Below are 26,098 nucleotides of genomic sequence, written 5' to 3' on the forward strand. Positions count from 1 at the left end.
TTAGGAATCCCCAACATCCACCTTTGACATGAAGGTTGTGAAGGCATAAATGGTAGATGATAGAGATGGGCAGAGTCGTCATCACAACCTGCTGCAAACATGTTCCATCAGTTATCAATATAAATAATATATGCTGATGAATATTACAATTTTGTTTGAGTGAAAGTATTAAACAGTAATAGACAGGGTCTGAAATTTACCATGCTGCTTCGTTTTCCATTTGCTGATCCAACACACCAGTGGGCAAAGTTTATGGCAGAGTTATCATGCAATAAAACAGTGTTGTTTTTTTGTTTGTTTGTTTGTGTGTTTTTTTTTACTGTATTTTGGTCTCGTTTTGTAAACTCTTTAATCTGAATTGCTTGGTACATTAAATTGCAAATTCCAAATATGTGCAGCAGGTGTTTTTTTTCCTACTGCCACCTTTTGAAGATGAAATGGAAGATTCTAAAAATGAGAATCAGTCAGTCATCTTCTGAACCACTTTATCATTGAGAGGGTCACGGAGCCTATCCCATCTACCTATGGGTGTAAGTGGGGTACACACTGGACATTGTCACCAGTTCATCACAGGGCTGACATGTAGAGACAAACAACCAGTCATTCTCACATTCACATCCATGAGCTATTTTAGCTTGACCAGTTAACCTATCAGGTGCATGTCTTTGGATGGTGGGAGGAAGCTGGAGTACCCAGAGAGAACCCACGTAAACATGGGAAGAATATGCAGACTCCACACAGAAAGGTCCCTGGTGCTGGAATCAAACCTAAGACGATCTTGCTGTGAGGCAACAGTGCTATCCACTGCACCACCATGCCGCCCATTGTTTCACTAGCATTTCTAATATTTTAAAACTAAGGATTATGGAGGCACATGTTGAACAACAGTGCTGAGTTAATATTCACCTTTTTGACCATATTGCAGACTCCTCATTCTTACCAGTATGTAAACTCTACAAATGCTTAAGTGTTCGGTCTGGTTTTGACAGTGCTGGTCTCTCTTTGACAGGTATCAGTAATGCCGAGGCCCGGCAGCCGGGAAAAGCACCCAACTTCAGTGTCAACTGGACAGCGGGTGACCAGGCTCTGGAGGTTATCAACGCAACCACGGGCAAGGACGACATGGGTCGAGCTTCACGCCTATGCAAGCACGCCCTCTACAGTCGCTGGGTGCGCCTACATGCCAAGGTACACAAATACTGCAATAGCTTCATCCACTTGCCTCATGAACCGCAGGGCAGAGCTAATTCCAGGCCAAACTTAATAAACAGAAAGGTTTTTTAAATGCTGGTCCTATCAAACAAATCCACAAAATATTTCTAATACATCAACTACTGCATGTCAGTGTAAAATCATCCCACAAACACAAAAAGTACATGACTTTCGCCACTTTTTTGACCTTGTTTGTGCTGATGATTTTCCCTGAAGTGTCTTGAATAATTCACCGCCCACCACAGCAGATGAGTTGCTCTAGAAGTGTGATTCATAGTGCCTTTCTTTTTGCTAAATTCTGGTAAACATTAAACTTCAAGGACCGATTTGCTCTGTCCGACATCTTCCTTGATATTCACATGAAATGCTAATGAGATCCTCAGCCTTATTTATGAAAAACAAAACAAAACATCCCAATCATTTCATATGGAAAAGTAGTCTGCTATGACCGTGACGTCTACTCTTTACAACACTTTGAAATTTTCCACTTGATAATTTTACTAATAATTATACTAATGCTAAATGTCCAATGGGTAAGATTGAGGGGGGGTTTAGGAGGATAATACTACTCAGTAACATGATTTCATCCATTTGGTCACTGTTTATCACCAGATTACAGTCCCTCTTCTCCTTGTTTTCCATGTTTTAGTGTAACTGGTTCCATGTGAGCACATAATAAAAATAGGACCAATGTCCCTGTATCTCACCGGTATGTTCCATCAAGAATCAATAACAAGTTGAATTGGGAAGGTTGTCAGGTTCTGCCTTTATGTTAGAGTCCTTTGGTCTTGATGCAGGAGATCAATCACCCAATAGAAGTGGGTGGTACTTTCACTGGAGGAGAACTCAGCGAACGAGACATGAGCACATTTCCTGAAGGAAATGTAGTCCGTGTGCTTGCCTGCTGCATATACTGCATATATATTGATGAAAGTTATGTTGTTCCACATTGCATTTGTAAGTACAAGTTATTTATTAAGCATTTGCTAAAACTGTGCAACAGCACAACAGGAAAGACAAAAAATATAGATCAGCTGAATTATTGACTGTTTTTCAACACTTTAATGTAGAAATCACATGAGATTATTAGCAGAATTTGTACTTTGCTTGAAAATGTTGAAAAGATAATTGTAACGCATGTTTCCCCCCCTAAAACAAAACAAAACAAAAAAAAACATACTGCCAGGTGAGGAGGAACATGGCAGGTGCACCTGATAACCACTAACACTGTGGACGAGATCCAACCAAAAAAGAAAACAATTGTGGTATTTGTGGTTGCGACAAATGACACTGAAAAAATGTAAATTCATAAGATCTGTATATAAATAATAATACTTGACAGCAAGCCTATCTCTTGCCCACCCCTCTACCATGTGTCATTTTAGAATTTTCTGGAAAAGACAAAACACACAGTTAATGAAAACCTGTTTATAAACATTCCTCCTTACGGAGGAGACATGGGCATCCATGTTAAATTAACTATGAAACCACCTGTCACACAAACTGATGTCAATCCATAATTGTACATCCTATCTCAAAAATTCTTGAAGGTGAGGCTTGTGGTGAGTCTTCTGAATGTATCAGTATAAAAAATGTGGGGGAAAAAAGTCAAACCCGAATAAGCAGTGAGTGTGGAAAGTGGAGTTAGTCAAACATGTTAGTGACAGAAATTTAACATTGGAGTAAATGAACAAAAAAAAATAAAAAAAATCAGCACTCTCTGCCCCTAGAGGCCTGTAGATCGAAAATTAAAGGTTTTAAGATTAACATGTGAATAGTCGTTGAAAGAAAAGAGTTTTTCCAACAATTTGATGTTCAATTTGGTGCTGAATTCCCTGAAATATGAGAGTTATGAAGAGTTGTTGTGTAAAGTTTATTAAAAAAAAGAAAGAAAAAGGTGGCAAAGACCCTCACAAGAAAATATCAACAATACAAACAATAACAACCATGGTGATAATTATAATGGTAACAATAACTTCAACCACAACTGAGTAAACCGGGCAGAAGAGAAAGAAAAAAAGCAAAACAAACAAAATTGAAATAAAATAAAATACATAAGACCTATTAAATGATGAATATAAGAAAAGAAAGCATGAACAGAATATCATAAACAACATGTATAATAACGTAATACGCAATTATACCAACGTAATAATACCAGTAATATACATATACAATATAATAATACATACGATACATATATAATACATATAAAAAAACATATACAATAATAATACATACAATACATACAGTAATACATACAATATAAATATACAACATAAAAATACTAGTAACCAATCCACACAACATTAGTTGTTCACATTAATCTACTGTGACGGAGTGACTGCAGCAGAGTAAAGCAAAGAGAACAAGGCAAAGAGACTGAGGTGCACTCAGTGATGAACACAGCCATGCAACCGCAACCATGCCCCCTCCAAGGACCAGGGGCCAACAAAGAGGGCCCCAAGCCCCAGCCAACCAGCAGACACCACAGAGAAGGGGGATCCAGCCCGCCCCCCCGAGAGGCGACAGTGCACCTGTCCCGAAGATGGTCAAGGGACGCCCCAGCCAGAGGCCTCACAGCAGCCGAGCACAGGCCCCAGGGTGCCAGGGACGCCGGATGCCAGCTGCCAAACCCCCGCTGGGGGCCAGCCACCCAGGGGCAAACAAGGCACTGGTCCCCAAGCCCCACAAGCCCAGGAGCCACCCGTCCCCCTGGGCAGGGGTCCCAGCCGGTTTTTCACACAAAATCCATTTGTTGGCCCATTAACACAAGTGTAATAGCATATCTTTCAAGATCAGGCTGCACATTTTAACAATAATGTTTGGGTCTATTTCAAACGCTCTGGGCCACATTCTTTTTTCAAGGTTTTTCTGTAATAATGATACAAACAATAGTACCTTGTGCCTTGCATTACATGCAACCACACCTATCAGTGCTCAATAGTAACTACATTGATATTTGTAACCATTTTCATATTATAAGCCATTAAAATATGGACCATTATAGGTAAAGGCAAATTTTTTATATTTCAGAAATTCTGCAAAAATGTAAAAATCTAAATATCTCAAAACTTTGAACAAACTTTGTAGACATTGTCCCAAGGAAGTTATATGTGAAATTTGAATGAATGACCAGTAGTTTCATCAGAGAAAATGTTTGAAGAAATTACTAACAAAGATGACATTGAAGACAACGCCAGACGCAGTGCCTTCTCAATAGCCTCATGGCCTATCAGCCAGTGAGCTGAAAATGCCTAAAACAGATAAAAACACAAGGGACTTCCATAGTTTTTGGTCGCTATAGGGGAGGGTGAGCAGGGTTGTTAGTTGGTGGCAATGTGCATCTTCACCCCTAGATGTCACTAAATGTTGCATCCATAGGCTTTAAGTTAAAACACATGTCCTCCTGTGAACCGTGTATTGTTTGTTGGGCTTCATATGTACTTCCTGCCTCCTTCGTCATTGGTCATTTCCTTCCTCTCCTCTCTTCCTCAGCTCTCATCCATCTTACGGACCAAGGTTCCCAAGCCCAGCTCGTACCACGAAGCCAAGCAGGCGACCACTGAGTACCACTCGGCCAAGCAGGCGCTCATCAAGGCCTTCCACAAGGCTGGCCTTGGAGCCTGGGTCAAAAAGCCCATAGAGCAAGACCAGTTCACCCTGAGCTCCTGAGACGGAGTCCAGGGACTGAGGAAGTCCTCCAAACCCCCCAGTCCTTTACCCCTGACCCAGGCCTCCTCAATCAAAGAAGGAAAGAAAGAGCGTCCCCTATCAACAACAGCAACCAGCCGCAGACAGACACTTACCTCCGTCCCGAGTGTCGACATGTGTGCACTTTGTAACTGTCAAAATAAATGTGCGTAGTTTCACAAACCATCCATAAAACCATCACTCATTCCTCAGAAAACCTCAGTCTCATTATGTCTGGTCTCATAATGTTTGCTCTTATTTTTATTCTGACTGTTGGTGTTTGTCATTTAATTGTCTTTTATTTTTAAACTGGAGTAAGTTGTTTTGTGTTTGTTCTTGTTTCCTGGAGAAAACATGTTTTTATGCCACACAAGTAGATATTGTAAAGTCTATCTGTCTTATTGAATCATAGGTGTAGCCAGTTTCAGGTAACATGTAGCCTAGAGAAGCAATGTGGTAAATATGGATCTAAAAATGTACTTGGTAATAATAATGAAAAATTTATTTAAATACATATGAATCTTAAAGATGTAAATCTAGTTCCAAGGAGAAACAGTACATAAAGTAGTTGTAGCCTTTAATGTGTGTTATTTGGTTGAATCTTTGATGAGACTTCATGGTCTTAGACCCTGGATTAAAGTTACGAATGTGGCTAAACCCCGTGGCCCTGTTTTATTCCCTCACTGGAAACAATATTGGACCATTTTCTCACAGCAGACGTTTTCCTCTGACTATCACCTCAAGGTGTTTAATGTCATACTGCTATGGCTGTGTTCAATTTATAGAAATGTAGGAAGGATTATTTCACCCCGTATGAAGTGATCAGCAACTTAACAGACAACGTTTAGTGAATTTGAATCTTTAATACCCATTCACCACATCTTGACAAGAGCTGATATTATTAGCTAATTAACAACAAATTGATCATGAAAATTACTTTACAACACTATCTGATATTAATATTTTTCGCAGGAAAATGGTTGAGTGCTAAGGTATTGTCTAGCGCTTGTTAATGACTATTAAATATATTTTATTACCTAAGTATAGTTACGTACATACCACACAAAATGTTAGACCATTGATCATTAGCTAGTCGTAAAAAAGGTGCTAGCGTTACTCAACCATTTCCTTTCTAATACAACTAATGTTAGAATATGTTAATTTATCAGAAATGAGTTACCCGTTCCATATTATATCTTGAAACACTAGCAAGGAAAATGCTGAGTGTTAATGTTAGCTGTTGTCTGATGTTAGTTCATTGGTCTCTCCTTGGTCACCTGGTTCTCCCCACGACACCTGGATTATCTCCACCTGGGGTCTTCGCAGTCCCTAGTCAATCTGGAAGAGGAGAAATGATAAAGATTTGTCAGATTTCCTACATGAGTTCTAATGTGAACATTGTATCTTCACACCCTGAGAGTGACATGCCAGAAACAAGTCATGGTGAGAATATGCTCCATAGAACCTGTCACAGATTTTTTGGTTGATTTTGTTATCATTTTCATTTATTCACACATACACTCAATCTTGTGTCATCCTCATTTCATACTTGAAAATGGGGGTCGGGGGGTGCTGAGTTCCCCCGACCCCCCCTTCGCCTGGGTCTTGGGACAAGTTTTGGGAGGTGCTGCACGTTGTATTTTAATTTTTTGATTTTGTTTCTTGATCTAAGCCATGGCTTTGCATGGGAACTTAAAACTTGGGAAGCCTGCAGAGCAGAAGACGCCGCGGTGCGTCCTTCAACTGAATGATTCTGAATGAATGCCAGCATCTTCCTCCACAGGCAGCTTTCAATCTTTGTCTCTATTTTCTAGATTTCTTGTTGTGATGATTTGTTTTCGGGGGGAGGGGAGGGAGGGACCAGGGCACTTTTTTGTGTTCCTGAGATTAGGCGTTTGAGAATACTTGGAAAATACTGCAATGAAAAAAGTGACAGTAGAACCAGACTTCATAGACACTGAAAACTATGTCACTGTGTGGCAAGGATTCATGACAGCAGCCCAGCATGATCCATGTAGTTTAGTTCTACACAGCATCTGAACTCACACAGGACTGTAGATGTAGACGTGGAAAACATCCACTGAGCAGTGACAGGACCGTTACGATCCAGTGGGAGTTGGACTTGAGAAACATGTTAGTTCCAACCTAACCTTCCATCCTCACACTCTGATGTTGCAACATGTCCTCAATCTGTGGTTTAAATGGTAAAAACAGAACGTATTTCCAAGTAAGTGCAGTGAATTCTTGTTCCTGGATGTAGGAAATGTGTGTCTGTGTAATCTGTGTGAGCTCAGGCGTCTTTTAACACACTCTGTTGAATCTTCACCAAAGATTATGATGTCCATGTGTTCTACCCCTTATAAAGACTTTTTTCCTGGTAGCACATTACATTACAACTGGGTAAAAATAGGGTAGTAACTCCCTAATCAGCATGTAATTACCATGTAACTACATGTATATGGTAGCATGGTAATAAGAACACATTTTGAAGAGTTTTTATGTGATTTTTAAGCAGTTATACTCATGATACAGACAAAAGGTCAAGCTTTATTCCTTCGTTCTTAACAGATTATTATTGTAAGCTGTTAATAAGAAATGGACATTGCTACCTATTAGTTTTTGACAAGTGTTTTACTTTTTGTTCATATTCAGCTTTGTTGAACCTGGGACAATTAAAGGTTGACACTGCAGAAAAACCATAGAAACCATTAAAAGCTACAGCTACTGCTATTGTACAGAAAATACCAACCACAATGTTAACATGTTAAAGGTCAGGCAGTCATTTCAGCTGTTTAATAAATGATATAGTATTACCTTTGTATCATGCATACACATTCCAATTCTGCTAGTAATAATCCAATCCTGAATTGGTGCTAATATTAGTGAACTGCTATTGCAAATGCTAACACTAAAACGGCCTAGATAAATGTTTCATGAAACCTTAATATTACAGAATCCTGTGACATATTAGTGTAACTCATTGACAACATTAATTGTACATATAAAACCTCCATGGCGGACATCCACAGCTTTCATTAGCCCTTAAGTCTATTGACCGTAACAATAATGTACCAGTGCATGTATCAGTGGACCGAATCATCATCGTTTGCAAATGGTGGGATTGTGACTTTCCAGGGATGTACTTCATCACATTCATTAATGCACATTCATTAAAGTGAGTGAAAGCAGAAGCTATGGTAAGAAAAAAAAAAAAAAAAAAAAAGACTATTTCTATAAAGAAAGAATATACTCGAAATCAGAGCCAGGCTTTCCCTGATTTAGTGTACACTAGTGGTTCCCAGTGGTATTACACTTTAGGAGACTTCCACATTGGCCTCAATTTCAGCCTTTTCATTGCATCATTACAACATTCATTCATTATAATTACCCTTTTACAATCATTTCAAAGAAAATGTTCAACAGAATGTATTGTGACTTTCTTGTGTTAGCAGGTTAACATAAAGTTACCACAACAGTTGTTGGTAACTTTAAGTATGTCCCCTTTTATTTTGACCCTGTTTCATACAATTCAGTAAATGTACCTGTTGTCAATACTGAGCTATTATCTAGTGTTTCTTTTTTTTTTTTTTATTTCATGGTACTTACATATCATTAGTGAAAGCTTTAGTGTGTAATATTTATTGACAAAGTGGTGAAACAATTGCATCACACTCCCCACACCCACAGTCTGCTAGGGCCAGTGTGTTTTCAAGTTTGTGGACTCCAATTCACATGCAGTCATTTAGTTGATAGTAATGCACATTAATGCTGGACAACACCTGCTATCAAATAGAAATCCTGAGCTCTTGTAGACTGCTCCTGTCACATGTTGGATACTAAATTCAGTCCAACGAAACAAAAATGTGTATGCAGTAATGAAAACAGAATTACAAATATTATACTAATATCTTCTCAAATTCCTGTAAATGTTCCATTGAAGACCTTTAATGAGTATCTACTGTTATACATAATTCACCAGGTTATTACCAAGGTGTAAGGTAATGTGCTACTGTTTCTTTTCTAAAAGTTCTCATATGATGTTTTTGGCATTAACCTTGTACTGTTTTGTAGATCCTTTGTACAAAACCGTTGTGTCCAAATATGTGTTTGGGTCCTTACAGGGGACTTGTCAGGCTTCTTCAGTGCATCTGTAGCCATCAGTGGCCACTTGTATATTGTGATCTATGATCAGTATTGCTGCAGTGTAGTAGTTCTGTGTACATAAAGAACAAAAAGACTCAACAATCAAATTACCCCAACCCCTGAAAACTGGTTTAGAGGTGGACGTCTGTATGACGTTAATGTTCCTGTAAGTGTTTCTTTGTGACTCACTGGGCACCGACACCGACACTGCCGGAGCTGTTACAGGCTTCATCCTCTTCGTAGCCGCCCATGTTTAAAACAAATTATGCACTGGAAGGTGCCTCAGCTGAAAGTGGTGTCCACCAGGCACGGTGGATGCCACATGGCACGTGTGATGTCATATATGTACCTTTTCACATATGTACTTGCTCTAAGTCCTTTTAAAGTCTGTGAGTCCGCATTAGGCCACACTAATACATTTTGGGTTTAAAGTCTTTCCACGTAGCGTCCACATTATTTGTGCATTTTCGGATCCTTAACATGACTTTTGAAAACACTTCATGACTTCTACTGTCATTGTGCCTAAACTCAACCGTAACCACAATGACCTCCATGGAACACTGACCTAAATTAAATGCAACAGTATTTATTGTCTACAAATGTGGGCAGACTGGAAATCAACCAGGGCTGTAGTTGCCGTTGGCTCCTCTACTCATACGTCACACATTTATGCAGAATATTTATGAAAAATGCTTGTGTGGATATGGTTTTAAAACAAAAATGTATTAGTGTGTGTGTAGCCTTAGTAAATGTAGGAAAAAGGGAATCTTGAAGTTGACTCAAGGGGGAAAAAAAAAACCTGAATCCCTTTTTAAATGTGGTGCCTGTCTGTGAAAACAGAGGAGGACAGCGCCCCCTAGACTCAGACCAAAGCCACAGCAATAGCCCTGATGTCTCCTTTAACATCACAGTCATAAACAGGAGTATGGGTGACGTTTGCCTCCCCCTATGCACCCCCATCTCTAAACCCTATTCTAAAGCTGTCAGAGTTTTGTTCTTCCCTAAAGACTGCCTGCTTCATGTTTCTTTCAACTGCACTAAAGATGTCAACTAATGATGTCATGATTTAAAAAACCGTCCCTGTTTGTGGATCGGATGGAAACTATCAGCGAGAACTGAACTGAACTGAACTGAACTGAACTGCTTCTGCTTCACCGTTGTAAACCCTCAGTGCTGATCCCTGCAGCTGTATCTGTAGTGGGTTTGTTGTGGTTTTTATTTCTCTTTCATTTCAGTAACTCCTGAGTGGTCAGTGTCTGTCCACTCGGAGATTCAGAGCTACTCCCTGTCCACCTCCCACCCCCAAACCCCCACTGTCTTTTTTTCTTCAATGTGAGGTGTGAAAACTCCCACAACCAAAATCCACAACCTTGCATGTACTACCAACACTGAAGCTGCACCTAGCATGATAACAAACTTTTAAAGGACTCGTGAAGAAAAAAAAAAGCTAAAGATAGATATTTAAAATGAACATAAAAGAATAAAAGAGTTCCTAGTTTACTTTTGCACATGGTTGAGATTCTTTCAGATCATATACTGTGTGTTTCTGTCTGTCTATCTGTCTGTCTGTCTGTCTAACATCCATATATGAAATGAAAACAGCAGCAAAATAAAGGAGAAAAAAGAATCAGTACAGTCCAAACATTGGATGGTTGATGTAAAGATGCTTTAAACTGTCTGTCTTCAACATTATTGTATCTTGTAAGTATATTTAACCTAGTTTGGAGTGAGAAAAGTTACATCTTGTTTTAAATCCTGAGCTGCTTCCACAGTGAGGGTGGGTTAAATGAGGATTACAGAGGATTTATACATTTACAGAATCACCCGGTTGATTGGGCTAAAGCCATTTTATGTCAGATACTTCATACCTTTATCTTTCTACTCTTTTCAGCGTCAGATCTTGTTTTCCGTATTTTTTCTTGTCCCTTTGTGAGTCAGAAACTCATTAACTAATACCAACCACCATTTCAGGTGAAATTACATATATATTATAGTTCATGTATTTTCATCTTATGATTGTGATTTTGTTATTTAGAAAAATAATTGGGTATGTTGCATTTCTGAGTTCCTCCACATCTACTTTGTTAAAGATAAAACATTTTCCTCACAAACAGTTCCCTCTAAACAGTATATTTATGATATTTACAATAATAACCCTCTCCATTATTGTTATAATGGTGACCTGCAGAGATCCTACCCCCTGACTGTAAAATTTGTTTTGTCCTGTAACCCAAATGTTTTCCACATGGAATTTTGGTCAGTTTGCACCTCCAGCCTATGACACCATCAGGATTAATGAAATCAAAGTGACTGTGGTTGATGCTGCTCTTCTCCCTTGCTGATAGTGTTCAATTCTGTCTGAGAGAAAACACACACACATTATCCTCTCAAACAGACAGGAGGGAGTGTGTGCTGTAGTTGTATTCTCTGTTTTTGCAGTGACGTTGTGTATTTATTTGTGCTTTAGAACAGAAAACCTGAGAGAGAGTTTTTTTTTTTCAATTTTGTTAAGTGGAAAAAAAGAGGCAGAGTCTGTTTCCACCAAAGAGGAGTCAAGGAGGAGTCAAGAGTGTGATATGTGTAGGGACCATTTTGAAGAAGTCACAAAATGACTTGTAATTGATTTGTTTGCTTATTTTGGACAATTTAGTTAATTACTAACATTTGGACCGAGATTTATTATTTTATACTGATAATGAGACAGAACAGTTTGACAAATTTATATGACCAACTATTGATGACAAATGTGTCAGTTAGTTTGGATCTGAAATAACATGTCGATATAGATGGAGCAGCTCCATCTGTGTCAAGAAATACCAAGGGCTGAAAGAGGAGACAGAGAAAATGTGGGGTGTGAAGGCAACAATGGTACCAGTAGTGATCGGGGCACTAGGGGCAGTGACCCCCAAACTGAGAGGATGGCTCCAGCAGATACCAGGAACAACATCAGGGATCTCTGTCCAAAAGAGCGCAGTCCTAGGAACAACTAAGATCCTGCGCAGAAACCTCAGGCTCCCAGGTCTCTGGTAGAGGACCTGAATCTGAAGGAGACATATATATATGTGTGTGTGTGTGCATATATATATATATATATATATATATATATATATATATATATATATATATATATATATATATATATATATATATATATATATATATATATGTGTGTGTGTGTGTGTGTACATATATATATATATATATATACACATATATACACACACGTCTCAATTAATTTTTCTTCCGTCACCCCAAAAATGTTCACTTGAGGGTGAAAAATGCATTCTCTGCATCTCGTTTCATCATTTCAGTGTCTCCTGACCGCAGTCATGTGCGCGCAATTACGCATCCAAACCATTTTCACCTCCTTTTGACACATGGTAAATATAGACGCAGTTTCTATGAGCAAAATTGCTTTTGGATTTGATAAATCACTTTGCGTGTGCTAAATTATCCCACCACACGCACAATTGCATGTATTGCATGTAAACACCCCATATTGCATATTCATTGTGGCAAATGTACTAACTGGATGCAGACGCACTATTTTGCAACTTTGAAAGACGCAACCCTTAGTGTGCACTGTTAGTAAATCAGTTTGTACATTTTTTTGCGTGTGCAGTGAGTTTGTACACATTTTAATACATGTAAACCTTTAGTAGATCCGGCCCAGAGGGTCCATATTGACCTTTTCTAATCTTGTGTAACAACTTCTTTAATTATTTATAAAGCACTTTCGACCTATTTATTAACTATTTAAGTCCTTCAGAAGGATCTAAATATAAATGGTTGAGGATTATTTATCCACTGTCTTTCTCACTAATACAGTATATACACAATGTACGACACACTTAAACAAATGTTGTGTGAAGTATATACACTACACATAATACACAAATATTTATCGTGACAGATCGTGACAGACAAAATTATATTCTTTGATTGCTAAATTGTGTCTTTATTTGACTGAGCATTCAAATAATGCAAACCTGTTCAGTGTGAGTCAGAGTCAAGGTGAGGCTAGATTAGTTTCTGTTCCACCTCCGGTGTTTATCTTTAACTCCCCACAGTGACTGAAGTCAGCTCATCACATCTTGTTAGTGTGTTCCATTCCTCTAAGGACCTCTGTGTGTTTGTTCTTTAAATGTGGTGTATGATGTCAGGTTGAGGCAAAGTGTAACTGAATTTACAAACTACAGCCAAGGCCTCATCATTGCATTCAAACGATCTCAACGTTAACCATGATGCCACATTTTAATCAGCACCCCCATCATGTTTGGAATTCAGATCTCTGAGTCCCAACCTTCAACCAGTCTACAGTCAATACATTTACATCTGAGGAGAAGTCTGGAATATGGAATAGAAAACAGAGATCAGAGCAGATGTCCAGTCAATAGAGAATATTTTCCAAACATGGTGTGAGTGTCTGTTTGGTATCCTAGCAGATACCCTCATTAAATCAGTAATCAATCACACGTAAGGCTGTTCTTTCAATGCCTGTGATTCACCCCACATGATAAAAGCCCATAAAAAAAGCACATTTTCAGTCAAGACAGGAGAAATTCAGTAAATTCAACCCAAAAGCTGGATGAACTCTCAAGTGCTCACTATTACCGACATAAACACCAATATCCTTGTGTCTACATAGAGGACATTTAACACCTTTGATTAATGGAATACACACAAAACTGAATACATGGGACAGCTGAGGTGATAACATGATATGATATATGGGCCAGCAGTCACAAACATACAGAATATAAGAAAGAAGGGCTTAACTGACTTTCTAATATCCTGCGTTGTTCATTGGTTTTGAAGCCTGAAGTGATCATGGGAGTGGTAATATGAGTTAACCAATAGTTTTCTCAATCCCCAGGTGTAAACACATCACATCTATGGGGTAAAAGGGACACCAGAAGATCATGGGAAAAGCACCTTAGTTTAGTATATAAACAAGAATTTTGAGAAAACTATTGGTTCTATAACCATCAGATACCTTCTAGTCTACATTCTGTGAGATGGGTGACACTTCCAGATGTTGCGTCAGGTAAGGCCTATTTAAGACAGTTCTACAGTTGGTTGTGAAGCTGAACCGTGGACCAGTCACACAGGCAGATTTATTATAGAAGCCACAGTTAAAAATAACCAAGATACCCACTCTGCAGAACCATACAACTCAATGTTATAAACAGTCTTTTTCTTTATGCTTCTATCAAATTGATGGTTGTTTTAGAAATGGGAAGCAACTGCAGTTAAAGGGTTAAAGCTCAAACATATGAATGATTACAATAGTTGTAGCCATTGTAGATGCTGTAGTTGTAGACAGTAGAGTTAAATCCAGGTGGAGACTGGTTTTGCCAGTGCTCTGCACTTCACTGTCACTGCACTCAGAAAAAACATCATTGCTTTGACTCTTTTATTGAGTAGAGAAAAAGGGCGGAGTCTGTTTTCACCAAACAGGGAATGCTAGTTAAGAGTGTGTGATATCTGTATGAACCATTTTTGGAGAAGTTACAAAATGACTTTTAATTGATTTGTTTGTTTATTTTGCATAATTTGGTTAATTACTAAAAATTCGACAGAGCTTTATTATTTTATACTGATAATGAGAGAGATCAAGTTGATCAATTTATAAAACCAACTTTAGTTAGTTTGGATCTGAAATAAAATATCGACACAGACGGAGCAGCAGTGGATCATATATATATATTTATATGTGTGTGTGTGTATTTGTGTATTTTTGGATGTGTACTGTATTTGTCATTATTAGCCTTATTGTGTATTTATTATAAAACCAACACCACAACTTCACTGCATTGTTGGAAGCGGAGCTCCACGCAGGAGTATCACAGATTCGTGACACTCAACCTATGACTCGGGCTTTACAGATTTGATGAAAAATTGATGACGAAAGTCACATGCAGCTTTAAGGTAAATGTTTATTAGGAAGCAGAGAGTCCCTGTTGACCTTTTTCTAATCTGTTTTAACAGCTTTTTTAATTATTTATAAAGCACTTATGACCTATTTATGGACTATTTAAGTCCTTAAGAAGGATTTAAGTATAAATGGTTTAGCATTATTTATCCACTGTATTGCTCATTAATATATACACAATATATGTCACACTTAAGCAAATGTTAAGTGTGAAGTATATACACTACATAGAATACACAAATATTGATTGTGACTGACAAAATGCCATACTTTACCAGTGATAATCACATTCCATGTTTGTTTGTATTACTTCTTTATCTGACTGAGCATCCAAATAATGCAAACCTGTTCAGTGTGAGTCAGAGTCAAGGTGAGGCCAGCTTAGTTTCTATTCCACCTCTGGTGTTAATGTTTAACTCCCCACAGTAACTGACGTTAGCTCGTCCCATCTTTCTTGTTAGTGTCGTGAGTGTGCCCCCCCACCTTTAGTGCAGGAGCAGCTGCCCCTGAGAGAAATGACACATCATTAGTTGGTCCAGGGGTAAATGGGAGCCTCAGTCTGTCAAGGCCCACATTTCCATTTCAATTTTCTGCTCAACAGAGTTGATGTATGTGTCAAATCACATGGTAAAACCAGTCTCCACCTGGACTGATGCTGGCCCCCTGTTATTCACTGGGTTAGTACCACCCTGACCTTGTGTGTGTGTGTGTGTGTGTGTGTGTGTGTGTGTGTGTGTGTGTGTGTGTGTGTATGTGTGTGTGTGTGTGTGTGTGTATGATACCATCACACTCACTGTCAGTGAACCCAAGGTCGAAAATCAAGAGCGTTTTTATGTAGATGAGAGTTTGTAAAAGGAAAACTATAACCATTAAGCTGAAGAATGTATAAGTTCTATTAAAGATAAAATCCTAAATGTGTAACAAAGAGCCTAACATTAGTCTGTACAGTTACAATGAGTTGAATCGCTGACATCTGTTCATATACTGAATCTTTAATACACTGCACTAGCAGACCTGCCTGTATAAATGCTGTCACAGCTAAAGAAATGATGAAGAAATGCACCATGAGGATGTTAGTGTCTTCCATGTATTTATGGTAATAATTTATTGTAGTAATATATGGTACACACACTATGATTTGAATAATGAAAAACAGATAATACTTTGGCTGGTGTTTGGTGTGTTTGCAGACTGTGCATTCTCATGTATTACTCGATAATGCCTGAGCACTGATGAGGTATTGTTGTTGTACACGAGCTCTCTGTCACACAGCAAACACCTCACCTAACAAACATGAATGTGCACTATAATTAACACAGTCATCTGATGATTCACATACAATTAAATAACAATGTACACAAACATTATACAAACCTTGTTGTGAGCAGCCATTTCAAAGTATTCCCAGACAGGAGAGGTTTTCCTCTTTCTTGATGGCTCCATTTTCAGTAATGCTACTTCTTGTATCACTATCACTACCACGACTACTACTACTACTACTACTACTACTACTACTACTACTACTACTATTACCACGACTACTCCTACTACTCCTACTACTACTACAACTACTACTACTACTGCTACAATCTCTGCCACTGACAATGCGCTGACCACACTCCAACCTACTACAACCCACGAAGCGCCGCAGTTCTTCCCGCTTTTATTTTGAAAAGTGACATGTAAAATGAACCAATCACTTGGTTTTCAGCAAACTGACACAAGCATCAAAGCGGGGCCTTGTCTGACACGCCCCTTTCTACTCGGTGCACACCTCGAAGCCTCGGCTTCAAATGTCCCATCACTAGTTTGACCTTCTGCCTGAATTACTGGTACGTGAGCCTGCCTGTTCCTTATGTCCTGTTGCCTATCCATTTGCTTTCCCGTGTATGACCTGGTTTGGACTCTGACTATTCTCTGCTTTTCCCTAGTTGGGTTACTGATGCGTGTTACCGGTCCGGGCTGTGAAGCCCTATCTCCGGTCCTGTCTCTGGATCCTGTGAAGAGTCTAGGAACCATTGCCTTCAAGGATCTGCTTATCAATATTGCCTGTGAATTGTCTTTTATTATTGTGTTTAATAAACACAGTGAACTTTTACGTCTGTCTCCGGGTCTTGCAATTGGGTTCAGTTTCCGTACTCAGACCATTACATGCTATGCTGCTATATATAATATACATATTGACTTGTGAATAACTCAGATTTCTGACATGCCGGAGAAGTCTCCATTTCAGATTTGGAATCACCATAAATCAGCTGATTTAGGTAAACACAGAATACACACACAAAATGAATTGTAAACTACTAACTGAACACGCATGGAACTAACATGAACTATCTCAACTCCAGTTCAACACCATGAGCTGTTATGACAGGACACCTTTTATTCACTACTATTAATCACTGAAATGAAACTTGTTGATGTTTTATGTTATGTCTTCTTCACGCTGACAGTGGTTAGAACATAAGTAACCAATAAAATGTCAAATGATGCTGACAGGTGCAAATGCTGCTTATGGACAAGACAGAGAAACCTAAGGCAAAATCAAGTTTAACAGCAAAGTTAAATGCAAGCTAAATATGTTCCATATTTTTTAATGTGTTACAAGAATTTATGACTCATTTTAATGCTTACAACCTAATTATGAATACATTTTAATGTTTATCAAACATGCCGGCCATCGACAGTTATTTGGTGATGTTAACCCACCTCATTACATCCTGGTGGTAGTAATTCATGGTCATTTATGTCCTCGTTTCCAAATGTATGAGTGGAGGTTGAGTATGGAATCAACGGAGACAGATTGGCCTTATCTGTGAACTCAACACCGTCCTTTGTCAGAGCAGCTTTTTTCTGATCAGACTCTTTGAAGCTGACAGAATAATTAAAAAGGAATGAGGAAAAGCTGACATTTGCATTTTGACCTTTTTGAGTTATGTTGCAAAAATTGCTTCCAATTTCTTCCAAGAACACAGTTAAACATTACTCTGCCCTTGTGTGTGTGTGTGCGTGCGCGTGCGTGCGTGCGTGTGCATGCGTGTGTGTTGCTAGTGTGCACATGTGTAACGGTTGTTTATGCGTAGAGGCCATGTGTATTTATGAGTTTGTGTGAAAGAATAAAAAGTAGATTTCGGGCATATTACCCAGCCATCTCTTCATTTAGGAGCTATTTTCTAGCAAGCGGACTCTATTTGAATAGTCAAATGGTTGAAGCAGTGAACAAACGACAACTAATATCCCTGTGTCCTTGTACCAGACGCTGCCAAAGTCGAGCCAAAGATCCTTCAGGTGTATAAATATTAAAACATTTGTGTTAATCTCATACTAGTCACCTCAGTATTCTCACCCTCAACCACATCTACCCTCATCTACTGTAAATGAGCATCCAGCTGAAGGGCAAAACAGGACTTTCTTCCTCTGCCACCAATTATTTTACTACATTTTTTTTTTTAGCTAAAATGTAAGATAGTTCTCACTGATAAGGAAGCTATCCTGGGATTAGTTTCTACAGAATCCTGTCAGAGAGAGAACCCACATATGCATATATATGCAATATAAATATCCTATATTTAGTAAATATAATATATAAGATAAATATCACATATAAATATCATAGAAGATAAATATCATATAGAGGATAAATATATATCATGTAATTATGTAAAAACTTCTGATAATGTTCATTCCCTTGTGCCTCACACAGAAACACCTACCAACTTCAGTCTCACCACTGATAAACCTCTGCCTCCCTTCCCCAAAGATCCACGATAGTTTTAATAGCTTCGTCTGACAAACAGTGGATCAAACCTGCAGAACAGCCTCCACCACAAAACACATCTGAGGAACTGGGCTTCAGTCATCATTCTGCTTCTCTCCTGTCAGTTTGATACATGTCTGCATCACATTCACAATTGACAACTGCAAAAGTATTTGTTCCAAACATAATCCAGAGTCCAAAATAAACTACACTGCCACTGTATTTAACTTACTTGTTTATTCAGCGGTGTGATTTACTGTGTTTACTTTTCAGACAGTTCTGTCCATCTTTGGTCCTTATATTTAAACACAAATATCCTATCAGTATTTTCTATTGTTTCATGGGCAGTGCAGGGGCATAGTGGTTAAGCACTTGTAACCCAACAGAGGCCTCATGTATAAAGTGTGCGTACGCACAAAAACCTGGCGTACACCCTTTTCCACGCTCACGTTCAGATGTATAAAGACTGAAATGATCATGGAAATGTGCGGTCCTTCACGCCAAGTCCATAGCTGGCGAACGCACGTTTCTAGTGCTTTGGAACCTTTGGCGACACTTAGAGGTGACACTGAAAAACTGTTAATAATGTGAAAAAGATCATTCCTCCGATTGATGGGCACATCGGAGATACACAGAAGAACAATGAACACACCGACACGTCATCCTTGTCAGAGCAGCACATCCACCACCAGAACCAGAACCAATTAGACCCTGTATCCAACAATACCAATCGTGCCTGGGAAGACATTAAGCAACAACAATATATAAAGAGACAAGGACCCAAAATTCACTGGTTGATAAATGCATTTAATGTTGTCTTCATGTCTGTGAGAACATTTATTAGTCGGTCCAGTCGCTCATTGACTCCACTGATTGTCCTCACGATGTCCTCTTGTGACTCGGGTCAGCACGGACCCATGCCAGTGTTCTGGACACCGGTCGGACGGGCATCAGCGGTGGGCTGTGGCGGATCGGAGGACCAGGTGTGGCATAAAATACGGACCTTGTAAAATTTGGACCTATTTGGAATTTGCGCACGCGCGAGCGCAGCCTTACCGGATGTCAGGTTCAGCGAGGCTTATGAAATAAGTACCTTGCGAGTAGAATTGTACGCTTTTGGGTTGGGTTAGGGTTAGGGATAGGGATAGGGTTTGGGTTAGGGTTAGGGATAGGGTTAGGGTTAGGGAACCTGACATCCGGTAAGGCTGCGCTCGCGCATGCGCAAATTCCAAGCCTCTGTGACAGGAGGATGATACTGCGTCTGACTGTCTTCTGCCTCATTGTTGGAAATTAATAATTTGAGTGATTAAACATGAGTCAAAGTCTTTGATTTCCTCTTTGATATCCTGACATGATTTCACATAAACCTTTTTCTTGTTTGGCTGTGATCAGACTATTGTATGACCCGTAGAATAAACTAATGTGTGACTTACACAAATACTAAATATATATTTACCTTGGGGGTGATCCACGTCAGCCCTGTGAGAAAAGTGTCACCTACAATATCGTCAACTTTTTGCTCAGTCTCAGTTCATCTCTTTTCTTCTTCCGCCTGTTTCGGCCTCCGCTTCGCGTCCACCTTGACGTCATCATCTGATCACGCAGACAGGGGAATCCCAGAGGGAATCCCACCTGCAGACCCCGTTTATACTAATTTGCATATTTAAATATGGGCGTGGAGAGGGAGGAGTCAGGTGTTCCAACATATGCGGTCAATTCCACGCTGACTGGGATGAATAAAGGAAGTGTACTTGGATTCGGGCATACGCTCAGTTTCATACATCTGGATTTTTTTGTGCGTTCGGACTTTTCTGGATTTGGGCGTACACCAGGTTTCAGTATGAAATCCACGCAAGTCTTTATACATGAGGCCCCAGGAGTTTACCTGTTCTCTCAAAACAGGTACATATAGGTTCATTCTCCTCTGTGCTAAACCACCCACCGGTTCCAGGTTTAAGCCTGATCTAGTTCAAGTTCTGGTTTCTAGTTATAGGGTTGCGTCAGGAGGGGTATCCGGTGTAAAATGTCTGCAAAACTAACCACGTAAATCACAAACATGGCTTCCAAACCAGATTGGTCAAGGCCCAGGTTAAAATGTTTTGGCCCTGATGAGATATAGGAAACAGCAGAAGGAGAAGAAGTACAAGACATAATAGTAATAGTAGTAGTAGTAGTAATAGTAGTAGTAGTAGTAGTAGTAATACAAGTAATAGTCCTTTCCATGGCACTGAAAGTAGATCTGGAGTTGTTCCAGTGGTGCTTCAATGTCAGCTCACTCACTATGGTTTCGCTATGGTTTCAACACAGCCTTGTTATTCTAATTATTAGTGCATTTGTAGGGACTTGAATATTTTCATTTTGCAGCACTGTGCAACTTCGACACAACATCAGGACCTTCACAATATCAATATCAATATTGGAGCTTCAACCTATGAGGCTGAACTGGGACAAAAATGCTTCACAAAGACTTTTTCTTGGTAGTGCTTCTCGGTTCAGCTGGACTGGTTTAGCTCTTTTGAAAACGTTTTGTCTCTCATCCAAGAGACTTCTTCAGTTTAGTTCAGTTCAGTTCATAGAACGATGACCTTGGCAAATGAAAAACTACACAGAGAGCTTCATGAAGACCTGTTACATATGTATCAGTGTAAATCATACACAGCACACATAACAAATGATGTAAAATACAAAACGTGAAACCAACCTGAGGACATATGATTCAAAATAAAACAAGAGAGCACACGAGTTTCCATTTATTGGAAAGGTATAAGGTTGGAGGCTGAAAACAGCAGGTGGCACTCCAGCACTGATGAGGTTAATGTCAACCACTGCTGTACCCTTCCACACTAAAGCATACATATTATTTACATTATATGCTTTAGTTTAAATGTTTTTCAGTTAATTATGTAATGCATATTAAATCAATCAATAAATAAATGTGTACACACAAAAGGTTTTCAATTATGTGCTTTATTTAGAAAAGTGCCAGAATGAAATATATTGAATATAAATATACATCATACAGCGTAAAATGTTTAATTTAGGGTTTTTACATTATTGTTCCATTTAAGTAAACAGCTTGTCATAGTTTTCACACAGTGGTTTATACATAAAATCCAATTTAATATTACATTGAGAAATTATGTTTTGGAGACATGAAATCTTGGATTTTTTTAACAGAGCTGTAAAACAACACAGATAGAAGTCGAAAACACATTTGTTCTGAACCCAGGAGTGTTCACCTATGAAACGTGTTTCTGTTTCTGGAAAACAGAGTACTGAAGAAATGGCAAGAGTTTCAGATGAATTGTCCTGCATCTGCCTTAGAAGACATTTGAAAGCATTGTTCAAGATCAGTTTTCAAAACCTTAAGAACAGTAAATGTGACTAGTCCACAGTCTATAAACCATCTCTTTATTCCTCTTTTTAAATTTATGGATGTTTGAACGGTCATCAGTCTGTTCCATATTTTTACTCACATATAGAAACAGAAACTTTTAGTTGTCGTTCTTACTTTTAAGGTTTTGAAGTTAAAGGTGCGGGAGACTTTCGTGATGACTTTTTCATCAAATCTGTAAAACCTCAGTCATAGCCGAAGTATCACAAATCTGTAAGTCTTTCTGTCATTACTCACCTGAATCTCTTGCATCACGGTGAACAATTTCGAAGTGCCATCCACCATAAACAAACCTGTGTGTTTACATTCAGAGCCGGAAGGTAACTTTGACATCTTCGGAATTTTTTGTAGCAACGTGCATTGTGGGAAACGGAGGCTTGCTCTGTCACTGCCGCTGCAGGTGGCTGCACGAACCTCCGTAGAAACAGATCTGTAGTTAGTGAAATGGTGTTTGTTCCCAGATTTACTAGGAGGTATGTTTTTTGCAGCTTTCATTTGGTTTGGAAATGTACCAGTTTGAAATGTTAAGTTAAAGATCTGTTGTGTAGAACTAGATGTTACCATCCCTTCTACTTGACACACCACTGAGACAGTGGGATGGTCAAGTGAGTGAGGGCATCCTCTGGGTTATCAAGTGGGCACCTTCCTTCTTAGGTGTTTTGCTGCAAACATCCATCCATCCATCCATCCATCCATCCATCCATCCATCCATCCATCCATCTATCTATCTATCTATCTATCTATCTATCTATCTATCTATCTATCTATCTATCTATCTATCTATCTATCTATCTATCTATCTATCTATCTGTCTATCTGTCTGTCTGTCTGTCTGTCTGTCTGTCTGTCTGTCTGTCTATACACACACACATACATGCACAAGTAATGATTATTGGTGTATTTATTCATTTATTTATTGTATATTTCAACTGATATGCATTCCAGCATATTATTAACAGTTTTTGTCATTAGGATTATATCATGAGGGTTATGCGTATGACACTGCCCTCTAGTGTTTATGATGTGCCACTGTGGGAGATATTCATTATAACTTTGGTTACACTGAAACATTTGATATAAACTCTTTTTCAATACATAAAATGTTAAAATACAGACCCATTGACACAGATGGAAGGATGTTAGTCTTGCACAATCAGCCTCCTCATGCATTATCCCACCATTGGCCACAATCTCTACTGGACACAGTCAGCGCATGCACCATGTCAAAGAAACAACCAGCAATATTTGGACCTCATTTATTGAAAAAGTAAAAGATGTTTTGTGTATATACTCTGATACAACCACCATGTTTAGAGTTTTGTAGGTCTGTATATATTTTCTGTCTTTCCTCCTCCAGTTTCTATGGCCTACACATGATTTCACTGGGGCTTAGGGGTGGATCTATGACTATTATCTATTATGTCTGAGCGAGGACCAGAAGAATTATTCCCTCAAATAAAAAGCTTCAACTATACAAAACAAAGACTCCAATGAGAGATGTCTGTGTCTTTACAATTTTGACACAAGATGACAGTAAATATACCACACTGATCCCTTAATGCAGTGTTTTTCAACCTTGGGGTTGGGACCCCACATGGGGGTCCTGGAATTCAACTGGGGTTGCCTGAAATTTGTAGTAACTGATTAAAAAAAAAAAAAAAAAAAAAAAAATTACTCATAAAAAAAAAATATGGTGAGTTGAGAGAGACAATCACAATACATAAAAGACATGACAAAGTCTGAAGCTGAAACTGAAGCACTGTGGTACTGTTTATCTTTCAAATGTTCATTGTGGTCAGTTTCAGATGCTGCAGATCTTTCATAATTCATAATTTGAGATATTGTTTGTTCAGTATTAATTGTCAGCCTTGTAAATGCAAGCTGTACTGGCTGTACATATCCTGACCAAGGAAAACGAAATTCTCACTTCGTGCAGTAATCTCAACCTGGCTTTTCTGCCTCTGTCCGTAATAATACACATTATCTTGCCTAAATGTTGTCTAAAATTAGCGTTTATTTACAACATAGTATGGCAAACTATTACATGATCAAAAACAAATAAATTTTAGCAAAAAAAAAAAAAAAAAAAGGCTCCATTTTGAATGTCTGGGGTCGCCAGATATTGGCAATGTTAAAATGGGGTCATGACCCAAAGAAGGTTGGGAAACACTGCTTTAATGCCTGGTTTGAACAAGCCTTTTAAATTCTGTACAATGTACAAAATAAAGGAAAATACTAGTAGTAATATATATGTAACCCCAATGAATTTAACAGGCAATTGTTTGATTTTAAGCTAAGATTATGCATGCAGTTACACTGAAAATCCACAAGGTGGTGCATATTCTTTACAAATGACAGTGAAGTATCGAAGAGGGGAGAAAGAAATCAAAAGTAACCAAAAAAAAATTAAAAAAATAAGGAGGACCGCATGGAAAAAAATGCGTGTACAGTTTTCTGTGAGCAGAGTGGAGTTTTTTTTTGTTGTTTATACCTACATAAGTTCAAAGTAAATGTTAATTCAGAGGAAGCAAGTTTGTTCCTAAATATTTTTTTGTTACCAGAGGATTAAGGAGGACCACTATTCAGTGTGTTTCATGACAGTTCTCCGGTGAGTGTGCTTTTCTTTCATTTAACTTAAAGAGAATGATGCTAGCTCTTGCTAGATTGATAAATGCAAATGATATTTTGTTTTTAAAAAAACCAATCGGAGAAACGTGAGATGTTTTTAAAAAAAAAAAAAAACAAAAAAAACTCAGTACTGTTGAATTCATGATATGTGAATTTTGAGAAGTTGACATGTGAACTGTTTTCTTAGCAGAAACAATAGCTTTGAATAATTTTATTTAAGCTAAAGGCATGTTAATGTTCTACGATTTTGAGCATTTGTGCAAGCAATAAGCTGATATAAGTTTGAAATGAGTGTTTAAGATCCTGCTAATGCTGCATAGTGTGAAGAATACTGGACTTTAACTGAGGTTAAATTGTACGCTATGCAGGTTGTTTTTTTTTGTTTTTTTGTTTTTTTATGGTCGATTTCTGAAAGAGGACGACTGCAATCTGAGGTGTTCCAGTCAGCGGGAACCAGGCCGCTCATCACTGCTGCTGCACGCAGAGGAGTCACAGAGACAGTCCATGGATTTGGATTCATCAGCTTTCCACGTGGATTCCAGATAAGATTTAGAAAAGAGAAATAACTATAAGGGGCCCCTAATTAACTAAAAGCTAAGACTGAACTAAAAGAGAAGGAAAAGGAACCAAAGTGACTAAGGAAAAAAAAACAAGGAAACTATTGACTTGACTGAACTGAACTTGAAATAATTTTTGACAAAAAAAGATCCTACTTTACCATAAAAAAAACTGTTAACAATTCAGGTACCTGGGTACAATTGTTTGAGATTTGCCAATTAAGTTTATTTTATTTTTTCTTTAAGTGTTGAACTTAGAGAGCTCTGGGAAAAATACAAATTTCAATTGGGGTTATGTATATTGTGTTTTTGGTTTATTATTTTTTTCATGAGAATAACAGAGATGAATCGGCACAGTTATTTTTAAGAAGTGCTTTTGTTATTTTTTTTTTTGGGTTGTGAATAAATACACCCAGTTATCGTATAGTCGTTGTTGTGTTTTGCTTACTATCCTCCTTTTAGAACCTGGATTCTAGATATTGGTGTATTACTACTTCTTTACAATTAGTGTTACATATAGAAGTAGCACGTTGACCCGTGGGGAACCACGGGTCAAATTAATACCAATATCTAGGGACTGGAGCTAGTAAATGCTTTGTTCCTGTTTTTAACGTCATTTCTCGTCATACAGCATGGTACTGTGGTTCCATGACTAATATCTCCCAAAATATTGGTCAACTTGCCGAGATATGTAATGTGGAGATCATTTCTCAGGAAATGTGCAGATACACACACACACACACTCTCACACACACACACACACACGCACGCACGCACGC

The 26,098-nt window shown here is 38.5% G+C and overlaps 1 protein-coding gene and 1 long non-coding RNA gene across 2 annotated transcripts in view; one reads left to right on the forward strand and one right to left on the reverse strand.

Moving 5' to 3' along the window:
• Positions 1-7,109, forward strand: part of adarb1b (adenosine deaminase RNA specific B1b) — a 236,061-nt gene extending 228,952 nt beyond the window's left edge. Inside the window, exons 11-12 of the mRNA XM_030124418.1 lie at positions 1,010-1,188; positions 4,711-7,109. Of these exons, the coding sequence (XP_029980278.1) occupies positions 1,010-1,188; positions 4,711-4,887 (356 nt within the window). The 3' untranslated portion in view covers positions 4,888-7,109. The remainder of the gene's footprint in view (positions 1-1,009; positions 1,189-4,710) is intronic.
• A 2,571-nt stretch (positions 7,110-9,680) lies between these two features.
• LOC115412121 (uncharacterized) lies at positions 9,681-25,444 on the reverse strand. The gene is made up of 3 exons (XR_003934296.1): positions 25,434-25,444; positions 17,618-17,620; positions 9,681-10,191 (listed from the first exon to the last, which is right to left on the reverse strand). It is a non-coding gene; the product is annotated as an uncharacterized LOC115412121 (long non-coding RNA).
• Between the last annotated feature and the right edge of the window lie 654 nt (positions 25,445-26,098).

The sequence above is a fragment of the Sphaeramia orbicularis genome, chromosome 21 (genome assembly GCF_902148855.1).
Source record: "Sphaeramia orbicularis chromosome 21, fSphaOr1.1, whole genome shotgun sequence".
NCBI classification, from domain to species: domain Eukaryota; kingdom Metazoa; phylum Chordata; class Actinopteri; order Kurtiformes; family Apogonidae; genus Sphaeramia; species Sphaeramia orbicularis.